The sequence below is a fragment of the Carassius carassius genome, chromosome 30, assembly GCF_963082965.1.
Source record: "Carassius carassius chromosome 30, fCarCar2.1, whole genome shotgun sequence".
Lineage (NCBI taxonomy): Eukaryota > Metazoa > Chordata > Actinopteri > Cypriniformes > Cyprinidae > Carassius > Carassius carassius.
This window is the reverse complement of record NC_081784.1, coordinates 3,533,704-3,554,156: the sequence shown is the minus strand read 5'-3', so window position 1 is coordinate 3,554,156 and position 20,453 is coordinate 3,533,704. Positions and strand designations below refer to the sequence as shown.

The following is a 20,453-nucleotide window of genomic DNA, read 5'->3' as shown; positions in this document are numbered from 1 at the left end:
CAGTGCAAATTGATAAACAGAGGTGTGACGTGTATTCTTTTTGGCTCATTAAAAATTAATCTTGCTGCCGTGTTCTGAATTAATTGTAAAGGTTTGATAGAATTGGCTGGAAGACTTGCCAAGAGGGCATTACAATAGTCCAGCCTGGACAGAACAAGAGCTTGAACAAGGAGTTGTGCTGCATGTTTCGAAAGAAAGGGCTTGATCTTCTTGATGTTGAATAAAGCAAATCTGCAGGATCGGACAGTTTTGGCAATGTGGTCTGAGAAAGTTTTTATTACTTGAATTAAGTAACTAGTAACTAGTAACTAGTAAGCACAACACTGGTGTTGTCATAACGTTCACCTTGGAGATTGAAAATATTTATTTTTTGAGACCCCAGGAGCCCAAATTCAGACCCAGAACAATAAAACCCACAGAAGAGGTGGTAGTTCAAAGGAGAAATCTTTATATTACCAAACTGCAGGGAGAGGAAGAGTAGATATAAGTCATGATCTGCAAGATTAACCATAATCTGATGTGATCCAACCACCTCAGAGAAAACCAGTGTTGAGCTGCTGCAAGAGCTTTTGAAGCACAGCAGCTGTGGTCAAAGAGTTCTCGTGTGTTCTGATTGGTGGATGATGATGATAAGTGGATAAAGACTAGAGCAATCAAATACTGAGAGAGTGATCTGCTCACCTGGTCATGTTCGTGGATGTTTCGATGTGGAAAGCAATTCGGAATGGAAATATTGATATTTTTTTGTTAACAACATACTTTTCGTACCTTAATTTCAGTAAATGTTATAAAATTAGAGAACTAAGCCAATAGTAGCGCTGGCGGTGTCATTTGATTTGGAACTTCGGATTGTGAATCATTTGAGTCAGTCTGGGAGTTCAAAGTGGGTTTGCAAATCATTTGAGTCAGTTTGGGAGTTCGGAGCAGGTTCGCGAATCATTTGAGTCAGTTCGGGAGTTGGGAGCGTGAATCATTTGAATCTGTTCGGGAGTTCGGAGTGGGTTCGCGAATCATTTGAGTCAGTTTGGGGGTCGCGAATCATTTGAGTCAGTTTGGGAGTTCGGAGCGGGTTTGCGGATCATTTGAATCAGTTCGAGAGTTCGGAGCGGTTCGCGAATCATTTGAGTCAGTTCGGGAGTTAGTAGTGGGTTCGCGAATCATTTTAGTCAGTTCTGGAGTTCAAAGCGTGTTCGCGAACTATTTGAGTCAGTTCGGGAGTTCGGAGCGGGTTCGCGAATCATTTGAGTCAGTTTAGGGATCGCGAATCATTTGAATCAGTTCGGGAGTTAGGAGCAGGTTCGCGAATCATTTGAATCAGTTCGGGAGGTCGGAGCGGGTTCGCGAATCATTTGTATCAGTTCGGGAGTTCAAAGCGGGTTCGCGAATCATTTGAGTCAGTTTGGGAGTTTGGAGCGTGAATCATTTGAGTCATCTCGGGAGTTCGGAGCTGGTTCGCGAATCATTTGAGTCAGTTTGGGGTTCGCGAATCATTTGAGTCAGTTAAGAAGTTTGGAGCAGGTTCGCGAATCATAGCTTTGTATGGATAGGCATTTTTAACTAATTTAGTAGCTAGTTCTGTTTACGTTTTCCACGCGTGTTTAGGTGTGATATGTGAACTAGTATTTTTGTTTTAATGATGTGCCTTTTAACAGTATCAAGTATATTCAAAAACTAAACAAATCGTGCCTAAAAAGTGCACGCATCTAGGTTAATGTAAAGTTACATGATGAAGTCATACTAGTGCGCGTGGCGCGTGTGCATTTTGAGTGCGTTCTTTCACTGCATTATACGGTGTATTCAAATGCATTTAAGAATGCATGTGAATGATCACAAAATTCAAGATATGGGTGTTAGAAAATGTATATATTTATATAATTTTATGTAGCTAATCAATAACACACGAAGAGTGCCATTTCAGTTTTTCTCTAAAAATCAGCATGATTAAAATGTGATATTAAGTTACTACAAACAATAATTTAATTACAAATACAAAATGTTGCAGAATAATGTAATATATGAATGAATAATAGCCTAAAGAACCTTTGTGCCAAAAGGGTTCTTTCTTGTCATTATAGAACCTTTTTAGCATAAAAGGTTCTATGGAGTTGAGTAAAGAACCATATACTATATAACTATATAGAACCCCAATGAACCCTTTTTTTAAGAGTGTTGTCCAGTAACGCGTTATTAGTAACGCATTACTGTAACACAGTTACTTTTGACAGTAACTATACTGTAACGCATTACTTTTTAAATAAATTAACTCTGTTACCGTTGCCATATATTGTCTGTTACTTTTTAAAAAAAATTAATTAATTTTGACTGAAGTGCAGCCTAACCTGTTTGCAGCAGCGACGCATTGTAGGATTGGTGGATGGCAACCACTGTAAACATGAAGACGCACTGTGGGCGTGTTTCCGTTTATTCAAGTATGTGCGGCAGTCATGGCGAGTCAAGGCGAGAGCAACACGAGTTTCTCAAAGTGGAAATGTGCTCATTATTTCACTTTAGTTGAGCATAAAGACAAAAACCTTTTAGTCAAATGTAAGCTGTGTCTTTCTGGTTCGAATGTCTTATCCTAGCCCACGAATTTCCAATCCGTGCACTCAGATTTTGTAAACTGTACCCTCGGTTTTTGATTCTGTACCCGCGAATTCATAATCAAGCAGATGGCTATGAACACAATGCACAAACTTTGTCCTCCCATACAGCAAAAAGCTTAATGTGGCCTAATAACAGACTAAGGTGATAAAGACAATTCAGTAGGCCTAACCTATATGTTTTGTTGTTGACTCAACATATTTACAGACCAGCAAATATGAACGTGCATTATGAAATGCATTAAGTGATTTTAAAACGATCAATTCCGTACAGGCAAGCAGACGAGTACAAAACGCAGTGCGTTAAATTGTAGCCTACATTAAACGTTTTCTTCCTATATCAAATCATTATAAATAAAACACATAATGTATATTAATGGACAAAGACGGTGAAATAAACGAGTTGTACAAAGTTTATTCTGGAAAAATAACACGAAACTTTGCGTGTTGCGTTTATTCTGGGCTCACCTGCTTGTATTTAATAATTTTAATGTATTTTAATAATGTAGAGAACAGTGTTGTGGGTAACGCGTTACAAAGTAAGGCGTTAGAGTACTCTAATTACTTTTTTCCTGAAATGTGTAACTTAACGCGTTAGTTTCGTGCGTAAGTAATCAGTAACTTCGTTATTTTTTTAAAAAAGTAATCCGTTATTTTAAGGAAAGGAAAATCCCGACTGCAGCCTGCTTTTTGTCAGACAGTAGGCCTAGGTCTACTGTTCCACCTGCGGATGTATCAGCGGAGCCGAAGCTCTGTGATCGTAAAGTCAATGGCTGTGATACGTCTGTGCCCTGCGCCTGACCCTCTGTGTGTGAGTGTGTGTGAGTGTGTGTGTGTGTGTGTGTGCGTGTGTGTGTGTGTGTGTGTGTGTGTGTGTGTGTGTGTTTCGAACTCCCGGCAAGATGGCAGAGAGGACAGCGTTTGGTTTATGGACTGTGTTAAAGCGAATTTAGGCTTGTGACTGTGAGTGACACTTTAATAATAATTAGTTCGGCTATTAAGCGATTTGTCATTTGCCTGTGTGGCAGTGAAGGATTTAATTCGGTTTGTTATCATTTTTGTTTGACAGGCAGCTGTTAATTTCTGTTAGATCGTTGGCTGGCTGGTTGTTCATCATTTCTAAATGGATTTAAATCTGCAAGCCTGTTTAAGGTTGTGTTTACAAGTAAGCATAGGCTACTTGTACTTTGATAACTGCATTATTTAAAGTTAAAGAAAAATCAGGAGTTATCTTGTGGTGCTCATAATATACAGTAGCCTAGGCTACCCGGGCTGGGTAGGTGCGAATTTTGATTAATAATATGTTCTGTGATAATAAATAAATAAAACGCCATGTGGAATAGCCTATTGCTGACTGTCTTTCCTGTTATTGTTATCCTGCAGTGTTAATTTAGTCGGATGACTGACGTTATTCATTGTCAAGAGTCACGACTTCTAGGTGCATTTAAAGGGGCCGGGGGCTGTGTCTGTCATGTGTGAGCCGCTGCAAACGGCTTTTAATTTTTGGTAACGCATGAGTACTCTAACGCGTTACTTTTATGAATAGGTAACGCTGTATTATAACTGATTACTTTTAATTGATGGTAACGTAGTAACCTAACTAACTACTTTCCAAAGTAACTATACCCAACACTGGTAGAGAAGCATATTGAGTTTGGCCTTTATCATCTTAGTCCATTATGCCACATTTTGCGGTATGTGAGGAAAATACTATATGCATATTCATTAAAATAATGATCTTTATATTTAATTTGATATTTTAATAGCATCTTAATACATTACGCCATGTTAAGTGTTTATGTTTTTCTACGGAAGGAAAACGCTTAGTGAGATACTTTGCGCAAGCGTTCATATTCTGATGTTCTGGCCACGGATTTGCCGGTCTTGTCTTTTTCTTGCAGGACCCTGTACGTTATAGTAATAAACTGGGTTTAATCGTTTATTCACCACCACAGCTTCTTGTCTCCATTGGCAACACACATGATTTGTGTTGATTGCAAGTGTTGCAGGTAGCAGAGAGTGCAAGTAGCGATTGCAAAGTGACATTGTATTTTAGTTTATTTTTTCTTGTCTTCGCCACCTGTCTACTGTTATAAAATGTTGGGAAATTCAAACAAAAAGTAATAAAAAATTCAACTAAATAAAAAAAAAAGACTGCAAGTGATGTGCGGAAGTGCAAGTGTCTGAGAGTGCAAGTCACAGAATGCAAGTCTGAGTGCAAGTGCAAGTCTGCAGCCAGACCCTCTTGGGCCAATGAGGCGTCTAGGTATTTATATGTCTATGCCATAGACAGTGAAATACGCTTCTCTCATAAATCATACGCAAAAATCGTACGAAGAGTCCCGCCCGAATCAATCCTATTGGTCAGGGAGCACTACCTGATTTGTCCACAAAGACAGCGATTGGTGGGGCGAGGAAAACCTGTCAGCAGCACCATTTCCCTTTCTTTGGTACCGCAACAAAAGAGGCCGTTGCTTATTGGCTGTTTGTCTTGTCATTTAAATTGACAGCCCACAGATGCGATTCCTATTTGCTCAGCTGCCTGTCAGTCAAACCTGTCTGGGCCCGTATCTGTGCGTCTGCGCCGAGAGAAGGAGGAGGATCTTCTACTCAGTCTTTTTATTTATTTCTTTGTTTCCAGGAGAAAAAAAACAACAACCACGGCGGTATATTCCTTTGCGGGAGCGCCAATGTTTCCCGTCCGAATAAGAGAGAACCCTGGACCATACTGCTGTACGTATTAAAAAGCCCGATTTAAGGGGGCGAGGATGAAGCGGCGCAATGTGGACTGCAGCAAGCTCCGACGGCCCTTAAAACGGAACCGAATCACCGAGGGGATCTACAGCAGGTAACGTACAATCCAGACCCTCGGAGCGAACCGTTATCATTCAGGAAAGACCCAGATTTCGTTTTTATTATGATATAAGATATCACAGAGACACTGTAAATCGCCTAATCGAGCTGAGCTGCCGTCAACAAAGATTGGCTGGAGGTAGACAGTCGTCTCCGCAGAAATGAATAAGCTGCCGTAGGCCTCATTACAGCGATGCGCTTTAAAAGAAAGAAACCCGCGAAGCCCACCGCCGTGGGCTCGAGACCCGACGGTTAGAGTCACTAACTGTCAGTCATCAGAATCAGTCATCGAGACATTGATCGATTTTGATTTCCTCTCACAAGACCGCAATGAGAATAACCTTAATTTAATTAGCAAATCTCATATGTAAATGAGGGGAGTTTATTCAAATAAAGGTTTCTAAGACACAGCTAGAAGGTTTTTAAATGGCCGAGAAGCCAAATAACTGAAGTTGGCTCAGTCTTTCCTCAGAAGTTTTGGAGACCGGAGGCAGTTACGAATTTGTTTACGTTTTCCTTACGTTTTCCTTGAGAACTCACGAACTACTAACGTTACAAGTTTTGTATTTAAAATATGTATATGTGGAAAAAACTAACAGTATATCTATGGTAAGTTAGTATTTTTTATTGCCAGGAATAATGTTTAAATTAACGTTATCATTGTTTGAAATATTATCCAAACCCATCTAACTTTTTGTCTGTGAAACACAAAAGATGTTTCTAACTTCACTCACCATTCACTTTACTCTAATTTTACATAAAATTATAAAGCAAATGCCTGAATGATGACTGTTGTTCTGAGTGACTAACATCTTATTTTGTGTTCCACACAAGAAAGAAAATTATCCTTTTGTAAGGGTAACGTTAATTAATTTAATTAAGGGTAACTTAATTACACACATTTCATGATGATTTTTTTTGCACAGTTTATTCTTTCATTGAAAGCCGTAAGTTTGTTAGTCTGAGTGTTTTTGTTTTCGTAAGCTTTGTCATGGAGCATCTGACCTTTCAATCAAAAGTGATGTTGTGAAGCGGTTTTATGCAGCAGTATTGCATATTTCATATCTCAGCACTTAACAGTTGGTATAACCTCCCATATAATAACTTTAATCTCCATGCATGGGGTGCCGGTCAATGTCTGAGCAAGATGTCAGTGAAGTGTACTATACCAAATTCACACTGCACTAGTGCTCATTTTCAGTTGTTCCCTTGACTCTGTGCACCTGAAGTAAAATGACTTTTTTTCCCTATTTGGAGCGCAACAATTATTTTTTAGTTTATGTGAATATTTGCTCTGAAACGGTCAAAAAATGAATTTCTTCAATCTGAGAAACCATAATTTCAACCAAACAGGCCAAGCAGATTCATAATGCCTGAAGTATATTACAGTTATCAGCAAGATGGAAAACCTAATGATGGAAATACCTACATATAGGCTATATTTGAACAAAGCAACTGTTGTGTTAAAAATAATGCACGTATACTTGCAAGAAATGATTCGAATTTTTCATTGATTCACTGACCGCTTGAACTGATTCACAAAATGAATCGAACTTAGAAACTATACGCTCGTCTACTGGCCAATAATTGCATATATATAGTGAATATTCAGTATTTTGCACACTGCTAGTTGCAAATGTTGTTAGCAATTCCACTGCTGAAGTGTTGCTATTGCCGCAGATAGACGACCCAGTTAAACACTATGATTTGCTCACAATGGGTAAATAACATTAAAGATGGTTGCCAGACTTCACCCATTATCAGTCATTTGCTATTCTGCTTAATGTTCAGCATGTTTGACTCTTTAATATTGTGGCTCTAGAGCAGGGGTCGGCAACCTTTTCGGCATGACGTGCCATTTTTTATTTTTCTGGTTAACCACTGTGCCAAAACCAAAACATTCTGTGTTTATACAGTACATATAACTTTTTAAATGCTACAATAAATACAAAAAAACAACAACAAAAGGCCAATTTGAATTTCATCCACATAGTTTCTGAAGGTTTTTTCATAAATTGTTTTTTAAACTGTTCAAAAGTTTCTTGAATAACAGATATACAGTGTGAGAAGGCCAGTGCATTAAAACTATTTAGTTTAATCACCGCTCAATTTTAATGTGCTGCTTTAATTGATACGTGCACACACACATACACACCACAGTCACACACAGAGATCTGAGATTGTGCTATGCAAAAAGTAACATTCTGAAGCTCATAAACGTTATTTCAGCGCTGCCATGCCACTTTTACTAATCCATAATGAATCACTACACTATATTTCTCAGCAACGAAGGGGGTAAAATCGTAGTTTAAGTAATTATAATCCGCTTCATTGTTTAAGAGACATACGCAGACAATTTACACATCTCTCTGTATCTCTCTTAAAATGGCATATTTGAGGAAAAAAGTAGTTTGAATCATTGGATAAATCTATTGCTCATTTAAAGGTGCTGTATGTAAGTTTTTGACTCTACTACAGCATAAAAATACCATAATATGTAAGAAACATGCTAAGTTAACATACTTGTTTATCTGAAAAACAATGTTACAGTCAGTTATTCTCCTTTGAAAATGTTCATTCCTGGCTGGAATGTCCATTTCTGTTTTGGTTTGTGAAACCTGCCCACTGCCAGTTTACCCAATTGTATTTCGGCACCCATTTCATTTTCATTTGGCAACCAGCATATTTCATTTCATTCATCAAGTGTTCATAGTTCCTGTTGTTGTCGTCAATCTGGTAAACATGTACATCAAGTCTGAGGAGCAGGTGAAAAAACCCCTCTCCAATACCCCTTACAAACACTCTGTGTCAATCCTACATACAGCACCTTTAACATTTCTATCGTAAAACATACCGTTAAAAGTTGACTAATAAATGGTTTGCAGCTTCACCTTACATTGCTCTATTTAATGTTAAACTGATGCTTCCTTGTCTGCTTCTGTGAACAGTAAATCCTGCCTACTTTGATTTGATTGACCATCAGTCATTTTGACATTGACGAGTGCTGTTAGACAGCTGAGGGTTTGATCTGAAGTGCCTAGTATGTGCAGTGGTCGTGCGTGCATCCGTAGACTAGCGCAAATTAATTCTCACACTTTAATAGTATTTATAGCTCCCAAAAGGGTGTGTGACTATGATAAATTGTTACCTCAAAATGTACGTTATTATGCAGCTTTGCAACTTCTTTTTCTCATGTGTAATATGTGTTGCATATGCAGATGCATCCATCCATTGGCTGTCAACTTTGATGACGTATGTGCCCAGATCTACCTGTCCAGTGATTTTTTTTTTTTTTTTTTTTTTTTTTACTTCTGTTGACACAATAATTTCTGTCATCTCAACACTATTAATAGCATCTTCAGCACCTGTATGAGCAGCGGAGAAATATGTAGATGCTATGCAATTAGATGAATCATACTTTTTAAAGACAGAACAGCTGTAGTATTCCCACTGATCTATAATATAGAACATATAAACGGTTTCAACGGTAACAACATAAACAAATGTTACTGCGCATGCGTGCTTTTGCGGACCTAACTTAACTTCCAAATAGAATCAATAACAACAGCCAAGTCCCTCTAGAGTAGATATTTTTTGATAACAAACAAAATATGTTTGCTGTGTGGATCAGGAGGACTTAATGAAAATGCTAATTCATTCTTTGCCAGCAGGAGATGTTTTAAAGCACAGACATAAAGCGCGAGAAATTTCCCCAGTAACCGCTGTACTCAAAGCAGAGCTGGTACCCTCACACGCTGCTTTATCAGACATATAACATGCAAGTCTTCCTTCAGAAATACAGTTATATAAAAACACCTGTGCCTCGTTTTGATATTTAAACATATAAATGTACGGAATTATTATTATTAAACGTGCAGTACGTAACGTTACTCATGCTTATTCAACGAAGCCTTTTTGAAAATCGATCAGTTTTAAAATTGTGGCGAGTCTCTAAAAATAAATAAATGTATGGGAAACACATCCCACAGCACAACCACCTGAGCCCAACTTCAGTCTACTCAACACCTTGACTTTAACTGCGTTTGTAGACGGCACCGCTAGGCAGACCGATATACACAACACAGACCGGAAGTTAACTTAGGTCCAGGCGCGTGCGCCCGATGAAACCGTCTATATAGATCAGTGAGTATTCCATATAACCCCCCCCCCTCCCCCCTCCAAAAGTAGTTTGTTTTAAAGTGTATGTTTTTACACCCCTCTTCCAAATGATGCTTTCTTTATGATGAAATTCATTTAAATGAATTACCAACACCAGCACTTTTTTTGGTTAAAATATATAGATTTTTTTTCTTGTTATTATTGTTATTGTCTCTGTTGTCTGGTGGACATTAATGTTAAGATTTTATTTATTTAAATCTTTTGCTTTATTTTATGTTTTTTTTTTAAGACATTTATGCATGTTTAAACACTTTAAGCTGTGTTTAATGTATGTTAATCGTTTTTTAAATAATTTATTTTTAGCTTATCTTAATGCTTCGATTTTTGTGAAACAAAGAATGATCACAAAATTGGTCTGGTGACAAAGTCTTTAGGTCCATTTAATGGCCAAAAAACACATTTAAAATCAAGATTCGCAATGAATCACATTGACATTTATTCAATATATCGCTGAGGTGTAATTATAGTCTAAATAAAGAATATCTGGTTGATTTAGTACAAACGGATCTGCATTGCTACATCTGGAGATACATCTTGGCATCCTACTCTTGGCTTCTTCTCATCCCTATATAAAACATAATCTGCTTAATTCACTACACGCTGAATTGGAGAAAGCCAAACAGTGATTACATCCTCCCCCACCTACCCATGCTTCATTGGGTTGGATTTACTACTGGAGCTCACGATGGAATTGCTTGTACGTGTCGCTAAATGTTCTTTGGCTCAAGACCACATGTGGGGTCTTATTCAAAGAGATGAGATCTTGAATGGATGATTGAATGGTTTGGTAATAATATCCCTTCTTTTTTGTTTCAGTACGTTCCTGTACCTGAAGTTTCTGGTGGTCTGGGCGCTGGTGCTGCTGGCAGACTTTGTCCTGGACTTCCGCTTCGAGTACCTTTGGCCTTTCTGGCTCTTCATTCGCAGTGTTTATGACTCCTTCAGATACCAGGGCCTGGTGAGTATGTGAGACAAGCGTTTCATCTAGATCAGTGGTTCCCAACCTTTTTCAACTCGCGGCCCACACAACCACACACATATGTTTGTGCGGCCCACTTAAAAAAAATTAACTGACCCCGCTATTGTTGGGTTAATAACTTACTCAGAACTCAGAAGCTAGATTGTTAACTGTATTTATTGAAGGAACTAGGGCTGTGCGATATGAAAAAAAAAAAAACCTATCGCGATTTCTTTGATCAATTTTGCGATTGTGACACACACCGATATGCTTTTACAGTCATAAATGCATTCAGGATTAATTTGAAACACATTTCCAAAAGAAAACCAATTAGAGCTTTATCAAAAAGTTGTAACTTCTCTAGAACAGACATAAGTCAAAATTATCACTATAGTAAAGATGTAACAAAATGTATATGGCAAAAAAAAAAAAAAAATCCCTTGTACAGGGACTTTTTTTTCTTTTTTGCCATGCATTGTTCATAGAGCTCATTAATTGTAGCGGTGCCTCAGGTGTTTGCAGTGTGTATACAGTATGTGTATGCGGTCAGCAGCGGGAGCGCATAAATATAACTCGAAAGCACATTAAAATAATGCACGCAGATTTCCTTTGCTCTGTCACAAAACCAGACGTGCTTGCTCAGATACACGCTGCTCTGCGCGGAGAGAGTGTGCGCACTTAAAACGTGTCTCCTCTCACTTAAACTGCGTCCTGTGCACTCACAATTCTCTCTATGCTCATGTGTTTTTACTTTTACCTTGTGCAGTGTGAACGCTCTGATCCGTTAACATGGGCTCGGAAAAAAGGCGCATCACAGACAGTGTGTGAACCTGGAGTTAGGCATATCGCTAGGCGCAATGCATTCTGATTGGATCGGATAGCATACTACTAAAATCGTGCTATAAAGCGATTTAGAAATCGCACACGCTTAAATCGTGATTTTATGATGATTTATTTTAATCGCACAGCCCTAGAATGGACTGGAAATGAACAGAAAATAATTGGCGGCCCACCTGCAATACCACCGCGACCCACTAGGGGGGCGTGGACCACAGGTTGAAAACCACTGATCTAGATAATAGGATTAAATAATTAAAGGCATCGATTGGACATGCTCATGTTGGTCCAATAGAAAATCAAATGTTTATCAAAATGTCTGAGCTTCTGTTTACCATACATGGTGATTTAAGGGGCGGTCACACTGCACTTTTCGTTCCATTGACTTCCATTCATACGCATGCGAATGCGTCAGACCGGAAACGCAGGCTCATGCGAAAAATTTCGCTGCGTTCGAAAGTTCAAGTTTGGTGAACTCTGACCTGCGAATTCGCATCACATGAAGTCGTGTGGCCAGTAGATGATCGATACGTCACTGCGTGACCTCTCTGTACAGAAATTAAAAAATGAAGGAAGTGCTAATTTTAGCTGTAGTGCAGCATCCTATTTTATATAATACATATTTAAAAGATAATAAAAAAAGAAGCTGCATGGTTCGCAGTGTCAATGGAAACAGGAACAGATGGTACATTTGAATGAGGACACGTTCTATAATTTTTTTTATTGTTTAGTGTGTGTGTATATATATAACCGTTATATCTTGCTCCCACCCATATTCGCAGCGGCGTCCGAAATAATTTCGCACGTTTAAAGGCTAGTGTGAACGCCCCTTTATACTGCTTATAAGCTCGAAAAAAAAGTCTTTTTTTTTTTTTTTGACTTTGGCAGAAATGTAATTTTTAGCACACACACACACACACACACACACACACACGCACATATATATATATATATATATATATATATATATATATATATATATATATATTGTATGTATCTTTATATATTGTATGTATTTGTAGTTTGTATATATTATATATTGTAAATGCTGTATGAAATGGCTGCTGGAAATTAGCTTTGCCATCACAGGAGTGAATGACATTTTAAAATATGTTTTTTAAAATTGCAATAATATTTCGTAATATAACAGTTTTTACTATGTTTTTTGTCAAATAAATGCAGCCTTGGTGAGCATAAGAGACTTCTTAGTAGAACATTAAAAATATCTTAATTGTTATACTGTGTGAAGACTTTATGCATCTCTTTATGAATTTGAGCTTATCAATAATCCTTTGAGGGACATAAACTAGTTTATACTCTTATTTAGTCTTCTCTGAGATTAAGATATTTCTACATATTTCTACATTTTCAGAAGGTCAGTCATCAGTATTGTGATTTATGATTTGTGTATTGTATTGTGACAGCACTTTACATGCATCCACTACTATAAACGTATGTTATTGTTCCTCTTATGTCTCTTAAATAATAATGAAAACTGCATAATCACAAAATGCTGTTTATGGTTGTTTTATATGATGTTTTGCATGTCTCGCAGCAGGATGGTGAAATGACATTTTATTGAGGCCTGTGAAATGACATTTCACGCTAGTTGCACATGTGATGATCTGATGCATCTCTCTCTGTGTTGCAGGCTTTTTCAGTGTTTTTTGTGTGTGTGGCATTCACATCAGATATTATATGTCTGCTGTTCATCCCAGTGCAGTGGCTGTTCTTTGCAGCCAGCACATATGTGTGGGTACAGTACGTCTGGCACACAGGTAAGAGCCGCACACCTGTTCATATTGTATTACATGATCACCCTGCCATCGTTGATCTGGTATTTTTTGTGGTACTGCTACTGAAGTCTAACCTCAAGCTTACAGCTGATTGGTCAGTGGTTTGTGAACATTCATGACTCGCACCTTTGACACTTCCTGTATAGACAACCTCAAACTGACATGTCTGTCAGTAAGAGTGTCAGTCTGGTATGGTGTAGACACACTTGTGACTCCATCTCTGGTTTATTGTATCCTCTTTATAAAGATGGATTAATATACATTTAACAAATGTGTGGACTCCAGCTTGAGAGGATCATTCCCATGCTGTTGTGAGCTTTTGTTGTCATAACAGGATTTATTCTGGCTTTATAACATGCGCACACACGCACTGTGACCTTGCAGCTGTAAGCTTGGTTATTTCTGAGCAGCTCTGGATCTTGACGTCAACAAAAGGATTTGCTTCAAATGACTCCCTCAAACTGTTTAGAGCTGATCCTTGATTCAGATTCACCCATAGAGTGTGTGCTTGAATCGTTGTGGGTTTGTTTAGAGTAATTCTGGCTGTTAATGTTGAGATTATTACACTCATTCACTGTTGTCAACTGAAGTATTTTAAAGACATGTTGAATTGACCGTTCTCCTCTCACACACTCCATCTCTCCACAGAACGAGGGGTCTGCCTCCCCACCGTATCGCTATGGATACTTTTTGTTTATATCGAGGCAGCTATCAGATTTAAAGATTTGAAACACTTCCACGTGGACTTGTGTCGTCCGTTTGCAGCACACTGGTATGCCAATTTTCTCAGTCCTTACTTGCATTGATGAGTCAAACATTGGCACTGATTGTGAGCAAGTTTCAGCTTGATCTGTCTGCTTTCCTCTATATTCAGTCATATAGCAGTACACAGTAATAATCCACAACATTTGAAGTGGTGCAGAAAACAATGGCTCAAGTTTTTCCCCATTAAAATGTGTAGAACAGGTTACTCAGACCAAAGCATGGAGTTACGGTTCTTACTTGTGTCTTCAGTGTTTTTTGTGATGTTTTTTTTTCCCCCCAACAATGCTAATCATATGATGTCCTATTTCTGTGTTCACAGTATCGGGTACCCGGTGGTAACGCTGGGCTTTGGTTTTAAGAGTTATGTAAGTTATAAGATGCGTCTGCGGAAACAGAAGGAGGTGCAAAAAGAAAACGAATTTTACATGCAGCTGCTGCAGCAGGCGTTACCTCCAGAACAGCAGCTCATACAGAGACAAGAGAGAGAAGCAGAGGAGGGTAAGGACTTTGCACAGTGTCTCCTAACGGTTGTAGTTCACCCAACCATATGCTGGTATTTGGAGACATGTTGCACAGTTTCTGCAAAGCTCTTTATTCTCCATGGCTGTCAAGCTCTAAAAAGGAGTGAAAAACAACCTACATTGAAGCCTTTTCCTCACTTTCGTAAATCACATGACATGGAACATGCCAGAGCTAGATGGACTTCTTCAAATGCATTTTTAAAGTGTTTTTTAAATTTCAAAAGTGTTTTAGACAGATATGAACAGACTTTGTTTAAAGAAACTTCAAAAATTGTTCATAGCAGATGTGACATGAGTAAATATTTTCAGTTTTGTATAAACTATTTTTCTTAAGTCTATCTCTTTCTCATTTGTAAGCAGCAGCAGCATCTAAAGGCATTCATGATGTAGACTCTCCAGCTGTGGCACAGAACGGCTCGGCGGGCGGTAAAAAGCCATCATCCAACACCTTACCAGAGCTGGAATACAGAGAGAAAGAACGAGGCAAGAACGAGTCCAAAAAGCAACACAACCAGAACCATCCCAGCAGCATGTTACCATCAGTGGACAGTAAAGCTCAGGAGATGGAGTACATGGAGAACCACGTGAACAGTAAGAGACTGAGCAGCTCAGATCTGCTGGGCAGCACTGAGAACCTGCTGAAAGATGAACACTCTTCATCGTCCTCCTCTTCCTCCTCCTCCAACTCCAACAAAAATTACAAAAATGCCAACGGAGGAGGAGGGGGAGTGAGCTCCTCGCCCCGGGGGCACGGAACAGCCAATGGCAGTGTGCCATCTTCCTCTGGGCCTTCGTCGTCCGCCTCTTCCTCAAGTAAAGGAGAACGGAAACAGAAGTGTGGAGGAGGGAAGAACAGAGACCCTGTGGAAAACTGCATTCCCAACAATCAGCTGAGCAAACCCGAAGCGCTCGTCAGGTTAGACTCGCACACAACATCTGTATCAAAATCAGGGCTTCACATTAAAACAGCAGCTATAATGTTCAGCAGGGGGTGTGAGAACACTGCACACTAGTAAACAATAACATTTTGTAATTTGTTTCCCAATCTGATAGAAAGCATTAATAAACAAGATTTTTTTTCAGTTTTCCCAAAACTGAACTGAGGGAAAAAAAAGAGTTGAGTTCACATTGACTCTGAACTTTTAAAGTGATCTTTTCCTTTTTATCACATTTAATATATATTGTGGTCCTTTTGCTGTTTTCTTCAAATCTTTGTGTTTGAGAGTCATTTCAGTAGGAATACATGCAATTTGAAATTTCGGTTAAGGGTGAAAGCTTTCCCCACACAGATTTCGAAACAGGTTCAAGTTGTCACATGATTTTGCAGCATTGACCAACAGAAAGCTGTTTGGTTTGTAATTGATGATGCAAAATGAACCTTTTTTTCCATGCATAATTTTGCTAAAGTGATCATACATTTCAGGTAATCAGCTGCATGTGAAATTTCTGTTGCCAGAATAGGTAGTACATTTTATGAAGGAATTAAAAAGGTATGGGTGTATGTGCGTGTTATGAATGCATTCTGGACATACCAGATCTGCATGGTTATAAACTACAAAGAGACACTTGGAAATAGTAGGTGATCTAGGTCCTACTGTTTTTCAAAAAGTTCAGTATTTAAACCCTCTTAGGTTTTAGGAAGCTCAGTCCTTTTCTCTAAATTTACTTTTAGGCTGGAGCAAGATGTTAAGAAGCTGAAGGCAGACCTGCAGGCTAGCAGACAGACTGAACAGGATCTGCGCAGTCAGCTGGGCTCTCTAGGCAGCTCTGAACGCAGCATACGCTCTGAGCTCGGACAGCTGCGACAGGAGAACGAACTACTGCAAAACAAGTGAGACATCTGATCTTCAGTTTGCTCCTTAAGAGAGCACAGAGCAGATGTTAATGCAAACTCTTCTGTTGTGTGTTCAGACTTCATAACGCCGTGCAGGCGAAGCAGAAGGACAAGCAGACAGTGGGGCAGCTGGAGAAGCGTCTGAAGGCAGAACAGGAGGCTCGTGCTGCAGCAGAGAAACTGTTAGCAGAGGAAAAGAAACGCAAGAAGCTGGAGGAGGCCACAGCGGCCCGTGCAGTCGCTCTCGCTGCGGCAACCAGGTGCTAATGACACACCTTCGCCTCATTCCATTGCATTTTATTTCCTAACTTTCATTCTGTTATATATTGTGCATTTCATTCTCTTCCTTTCCATTTCAAAAGTTTGGGATCAGTAAGATTTTTCAATGTTTTTGAAAGAAGTTTCTTATGCTCACCAAGGGTGCATTTAAAAAAAAAAACAAAAAAAAAAAAACAAATAAAGTAAAATTTTGAAATATTATTACAATTTAAAATAACTTTTTTCTTTTCTTTTATATTTTAAAATGTCTTTTACTCCTGTGATGCAAAGCTGACATTTTTAGCAGCCATTACTCCAGTCTTTGATTATAAAGTTCAGAAGAACAGCATTTATTTGAAATGGAAATCCTTTATAACTTTATAAATGTCTTTGTCGCTTTTAATTAATGTAATTTGTCCTTTCTAAATAAAAGAAATTGCTTAGAAAAAAGTTATCTTACTGACCCAAAATAGTCCCATACATAACATGTATGCCATACAATTTGTTTTCTGCCACTCCATTCTTTTTCATTTTTTACTGCCTGATTTTTTTATAACTTTGCCTTCATCCATTCTGTCTGTTTCTCACATGATTCTCTCTTTTCCATCGTCAGTTATGTCTTCCCTTTCATGAGATCTGTTTCTGTTTTCTTTCCATAAAACTGCAGGATATTTCACTTTTTCTTCTTTTTTTTTATGTGAACTAATGTGCGTCTATTTGTGTCTATCAGAGGTGAGTGCACAGAGTCTCTGAGGAGGAGGATTTCTGAGCTGGAGACGGAGTATAAGAAACTCACGCTTGACATCAAGGTGAAAGAAGAACAAATCAGAGAGCTGGAGCTCAAAGTTCAAGTAAAGAAATGTTCAAATGCCATATTCGCTATTAATGTTTCAAAATCTTCTGATTCTTCTGTAAATGGGGAAGTGGTATAAAAATACACTACTCCTCCTCTTTCCAGGAGCTACATAAATATAAGGAAAATGAGAAGGACACAGAGGTTCTGATGTCAGCGCTGTCAGCGATGCAGGATAAAACCCAGCACCTGGAAAACAGCCTCAGCGCTGAGACCCGAATCAAGCTGGACCTCTTCTCTGCCCTCGGAGATGCTAAGAGACAGCTGGAGATTGCACAAGGTCTTCCATCACACACTTTTTGTCCAGATTACCCACGAGATCAGCATTTAAATTTGAAAACTACTTAATAAGTTGTTCCTGTCTGGATTTGTGTTCTTTTAGGTCAAATTCTGCAGAAAGACCAGGAGATTAAAGACCTGAAGCAGAAGATAGCTGAGGTCATGGCCGTCATGCCCAGTGTGGTGTATTCCGCAGATACGGGCAGCATGACCCCAGTCACGCCCCATTACTCCTCCAAATTCATGGACACCGGTCCATCAGGACTGGACCCCAATGCATCTGTTTACCAGCCCCTGAAAAAATGAATGCTTGTCACCCACCACAGCAGACCTACACTCATTCTCACATACACAGACACACATATACATGCAAACACACAGTCTTCTCTGGTTGTTTTTTTTCCTCAATAGGCCCAGATTCAGATTCATCTTTGGCATGTCTGTGGCTCAGATTGCTTTTTTGGTTTAGTTTTTTTTTGTCTTCTATTACTCCAGCTTCTTGCCTGGTGTGAAGGATGTTGTATTGTGTGACTGTATCTGTTGTAGTAAGAAAACAAAAAACAAAAAAAGAGGACTTTTAAGGGACATCGCACGTTGAGTAGGAAACTGCCGTTTCTTTTCTCTTGTAAATGTCTAGAAACCTCACAGAAGTTGGTGAGTTATCTTCCCTCAGTCCATTCAGAGACCGCTCGCATCCATTTGTTTTCCTCTTTGGATTTCAGCCTTGAAGTTAGGTTTTTTTTTTTCTCTCTCGGGGGGAGTGATGCAAAGAAGGGCAAGTGTGAGATCCGTTGTCCCAGGTGCTCTACCCCATATCAGAAGAAATTTTTTACTCAAGAATGTCACCATTTAATATGAGAAGAATGTAACGCAATGTTCAAAAACCAAAACGTCCCAGAAACAATGCAACAAAATGATCTCACATCTCAGTATGTCAGAATCGGATGACTCCCGGTCTTTAAGGACTCGATTGACGGACCGAAGCTTCATCTGTAGATTGCTTTTCTTCCTCCTGGTACAAAAAGACAAACTGCATCACAATCGCAGTCCAGCAGCGTAATTCACCAGTTACAGATAATTAGTGCCTTCATATGGGACCTCATTGGTGGATCCGAAAGATCTCTTCCCTCCCTCTGCCACGTCATGCCTCAAACACATCCTTTTTAGTCACGTACAGCAAACGGACTCCACGCTTGTGAATTCAGTCATTTGTTTACATTATTATTTATTTATCCAACGTTGCACTATTGCACTGTTGATGAGCTCGTAAGGGAATATCTTAAGTATGAAAACACGGGATACTTCCCCCTCCTTGTTTTCTTTATTGTATTGACCATCTTTCAGTATCAGACGGAAGCTAGTGTAATCCAGTGCCAACTAAGACTGTAATTTTGTTGAAAAAGAAGTGTTTTAGATCCATCAGGTTACTGGCTGGTCCAACGAACAGAAGCTAGAGGAGAGTATTATTGCTATTATTATATAGTTTGTGTCTGGTTTTCAGAGAAATACTTGGTTGTGCCACTTGATGGCGCCGTTGCGTTCAGAAAAGTCTTGCTACTTTAAAACCATGAGACTCTTGTAAAGGTGTTCGTCGGACCATCATCACACTTGATGTGCAAATTAATTCAGATCTAGACGTCTGCTAAACATGAAGTATTACCGGGCTAAAGGGAGAAGAACCTGAGAACCTGAGCCAACCCACCTTTTGGAAAAACCCTCAGATTTGTGTTAAAGCTAATAGATTTTGCCAACCAGAGGAAGGCCGTTCCTTCAAACGAGTTCTGTTGCGGGTAGTTTCAGAAGGGGAGAAGGGTTACTGTGAGTATTCCATTGGTGAATGATGGGCGGGAGGGGGCGGGGTTTAGACAGAGTCAGTCCTTTGTGGTATAGTCGTGCTCTGAGATGGTTGTTGTTTTTGGTGTTTGTGTTTTTTAAAACTATGATGTGATGGAGGAAGTGGGAACGTTTGCAGAGTCCAAGTGGTTTAAATGAAAGAGTTGTTTTGTTTTCTTTGCCCACTGTCACTTCTCTCTTTCTGTCTGTTTTTTTTCGGCCAGACCTCGGCTGCACTCTCTGTGAGGTCTCTGTGAGGTTTCAAGTAATAAAACATTTTTTTCTGGCATATGTCATTCTTTTGTGGTTTGTCCATTGATTGTTGTGGTTTTTAAATGCTTGCATGTAAAATAAAATGTGGGTCACAATATATAGTGTTTTGACAGCAAGGAAAAGCATTGCTGAATGCAATTGATAAAACAGAGCTAACATTATTATGGCTTATTTTGGGCTGAGCAAAGGGTTAAATGCATGAGGAAGAATGACAATGAAATACATAAAATTTAATAAAATGTAAAATGTTTTCCCCTAAGAGTAGGTAAACATTTGTTTATCTGATTTCTTGGGACAGATTTTCATTGACATATGGGAACATGTCAGTGATATAAATACAAAAATTAAAAATCAATAGAAAAACTTGCATATTAAACTGTTGCATAGTTCATATTGCCTTTAGATCTCATTTTTACTTTTATATGTTATTTCCAACTGTTTAATGTTAATTTTAAGTTGTTCAAACTGCCAATTTTCGTCAAATTTTACTTTTGATGAATTTAATGAATATAACTGGCAATTATGCTACAGTAGATTTTAATCATGATCCAATCAGAAACACCTTAACAATCAGCTCAATCATATCTTCTTTTTCTTGTGTGTATATATATATA

The 20,453-nt window shown here is 38.7% G+C and overlaps 1 protein-coding gene across 1 annotated transcript; it reads left to right on the top strand.

Moving 5' to 3' along the window:
- The first annotated feature begins 5,087 nt into the window (after positions 1–5,087).
- Positions 5,088–19,862, top strand: LOC132110420 (macoilin-2-like). The gene is made up of 11 exons (XM_059517006.1): positions 5,088–5,448; positions 10,449–10,590; positions 13,079–13,205; positions 13,872–13,995; positions 14,308–14,486; positions 14,867–15,425; positions 16,182–16,340; positions 16,421–16,603; positions 17,332–17,452; positions 17,560–17,734; positions 17,837–19,862. Exons 1-11 carry the CDS (start codon positions 5,369–5,371, stop codon positions 18,037–18,039), a joined length of 2,052 nt encoding a protein of 683 aa, XP_059372989.1. The 5' UTR covers positions 5,088–5,368; the 3' UTR covers positions 18,040–19,862.
- The last annotated feature ends 591 nt before the right edge of the window (positions 19,863–20,453 follow it).

Excerpts from the sequence above, each read along its gene's own strand:
- LOC132110420 (XM_059517006.1), top strand. The coding sequence starts at position 5,369 with ATGAAGCGGCGCAATGTGGACTGCAGCAAGCTCCGACGGCCCTTAAAA. Across the intron at positions 16,604-17,331 it reads GCTCTCGCTGCGGCAACCAG|AGGTGAGTGCACAGAGTCTC; the intron begins GTGCTAATGACA and ends TGTGTCTATCAG. Across the intron at positions 17,735-17,836 it reads ACAGCTGGAGATTGCACAAG|GTCAAATTCTGCAGAAAGAC; the intron begins GTCTTCCATCAC and ends GTGTTCTTTTAG.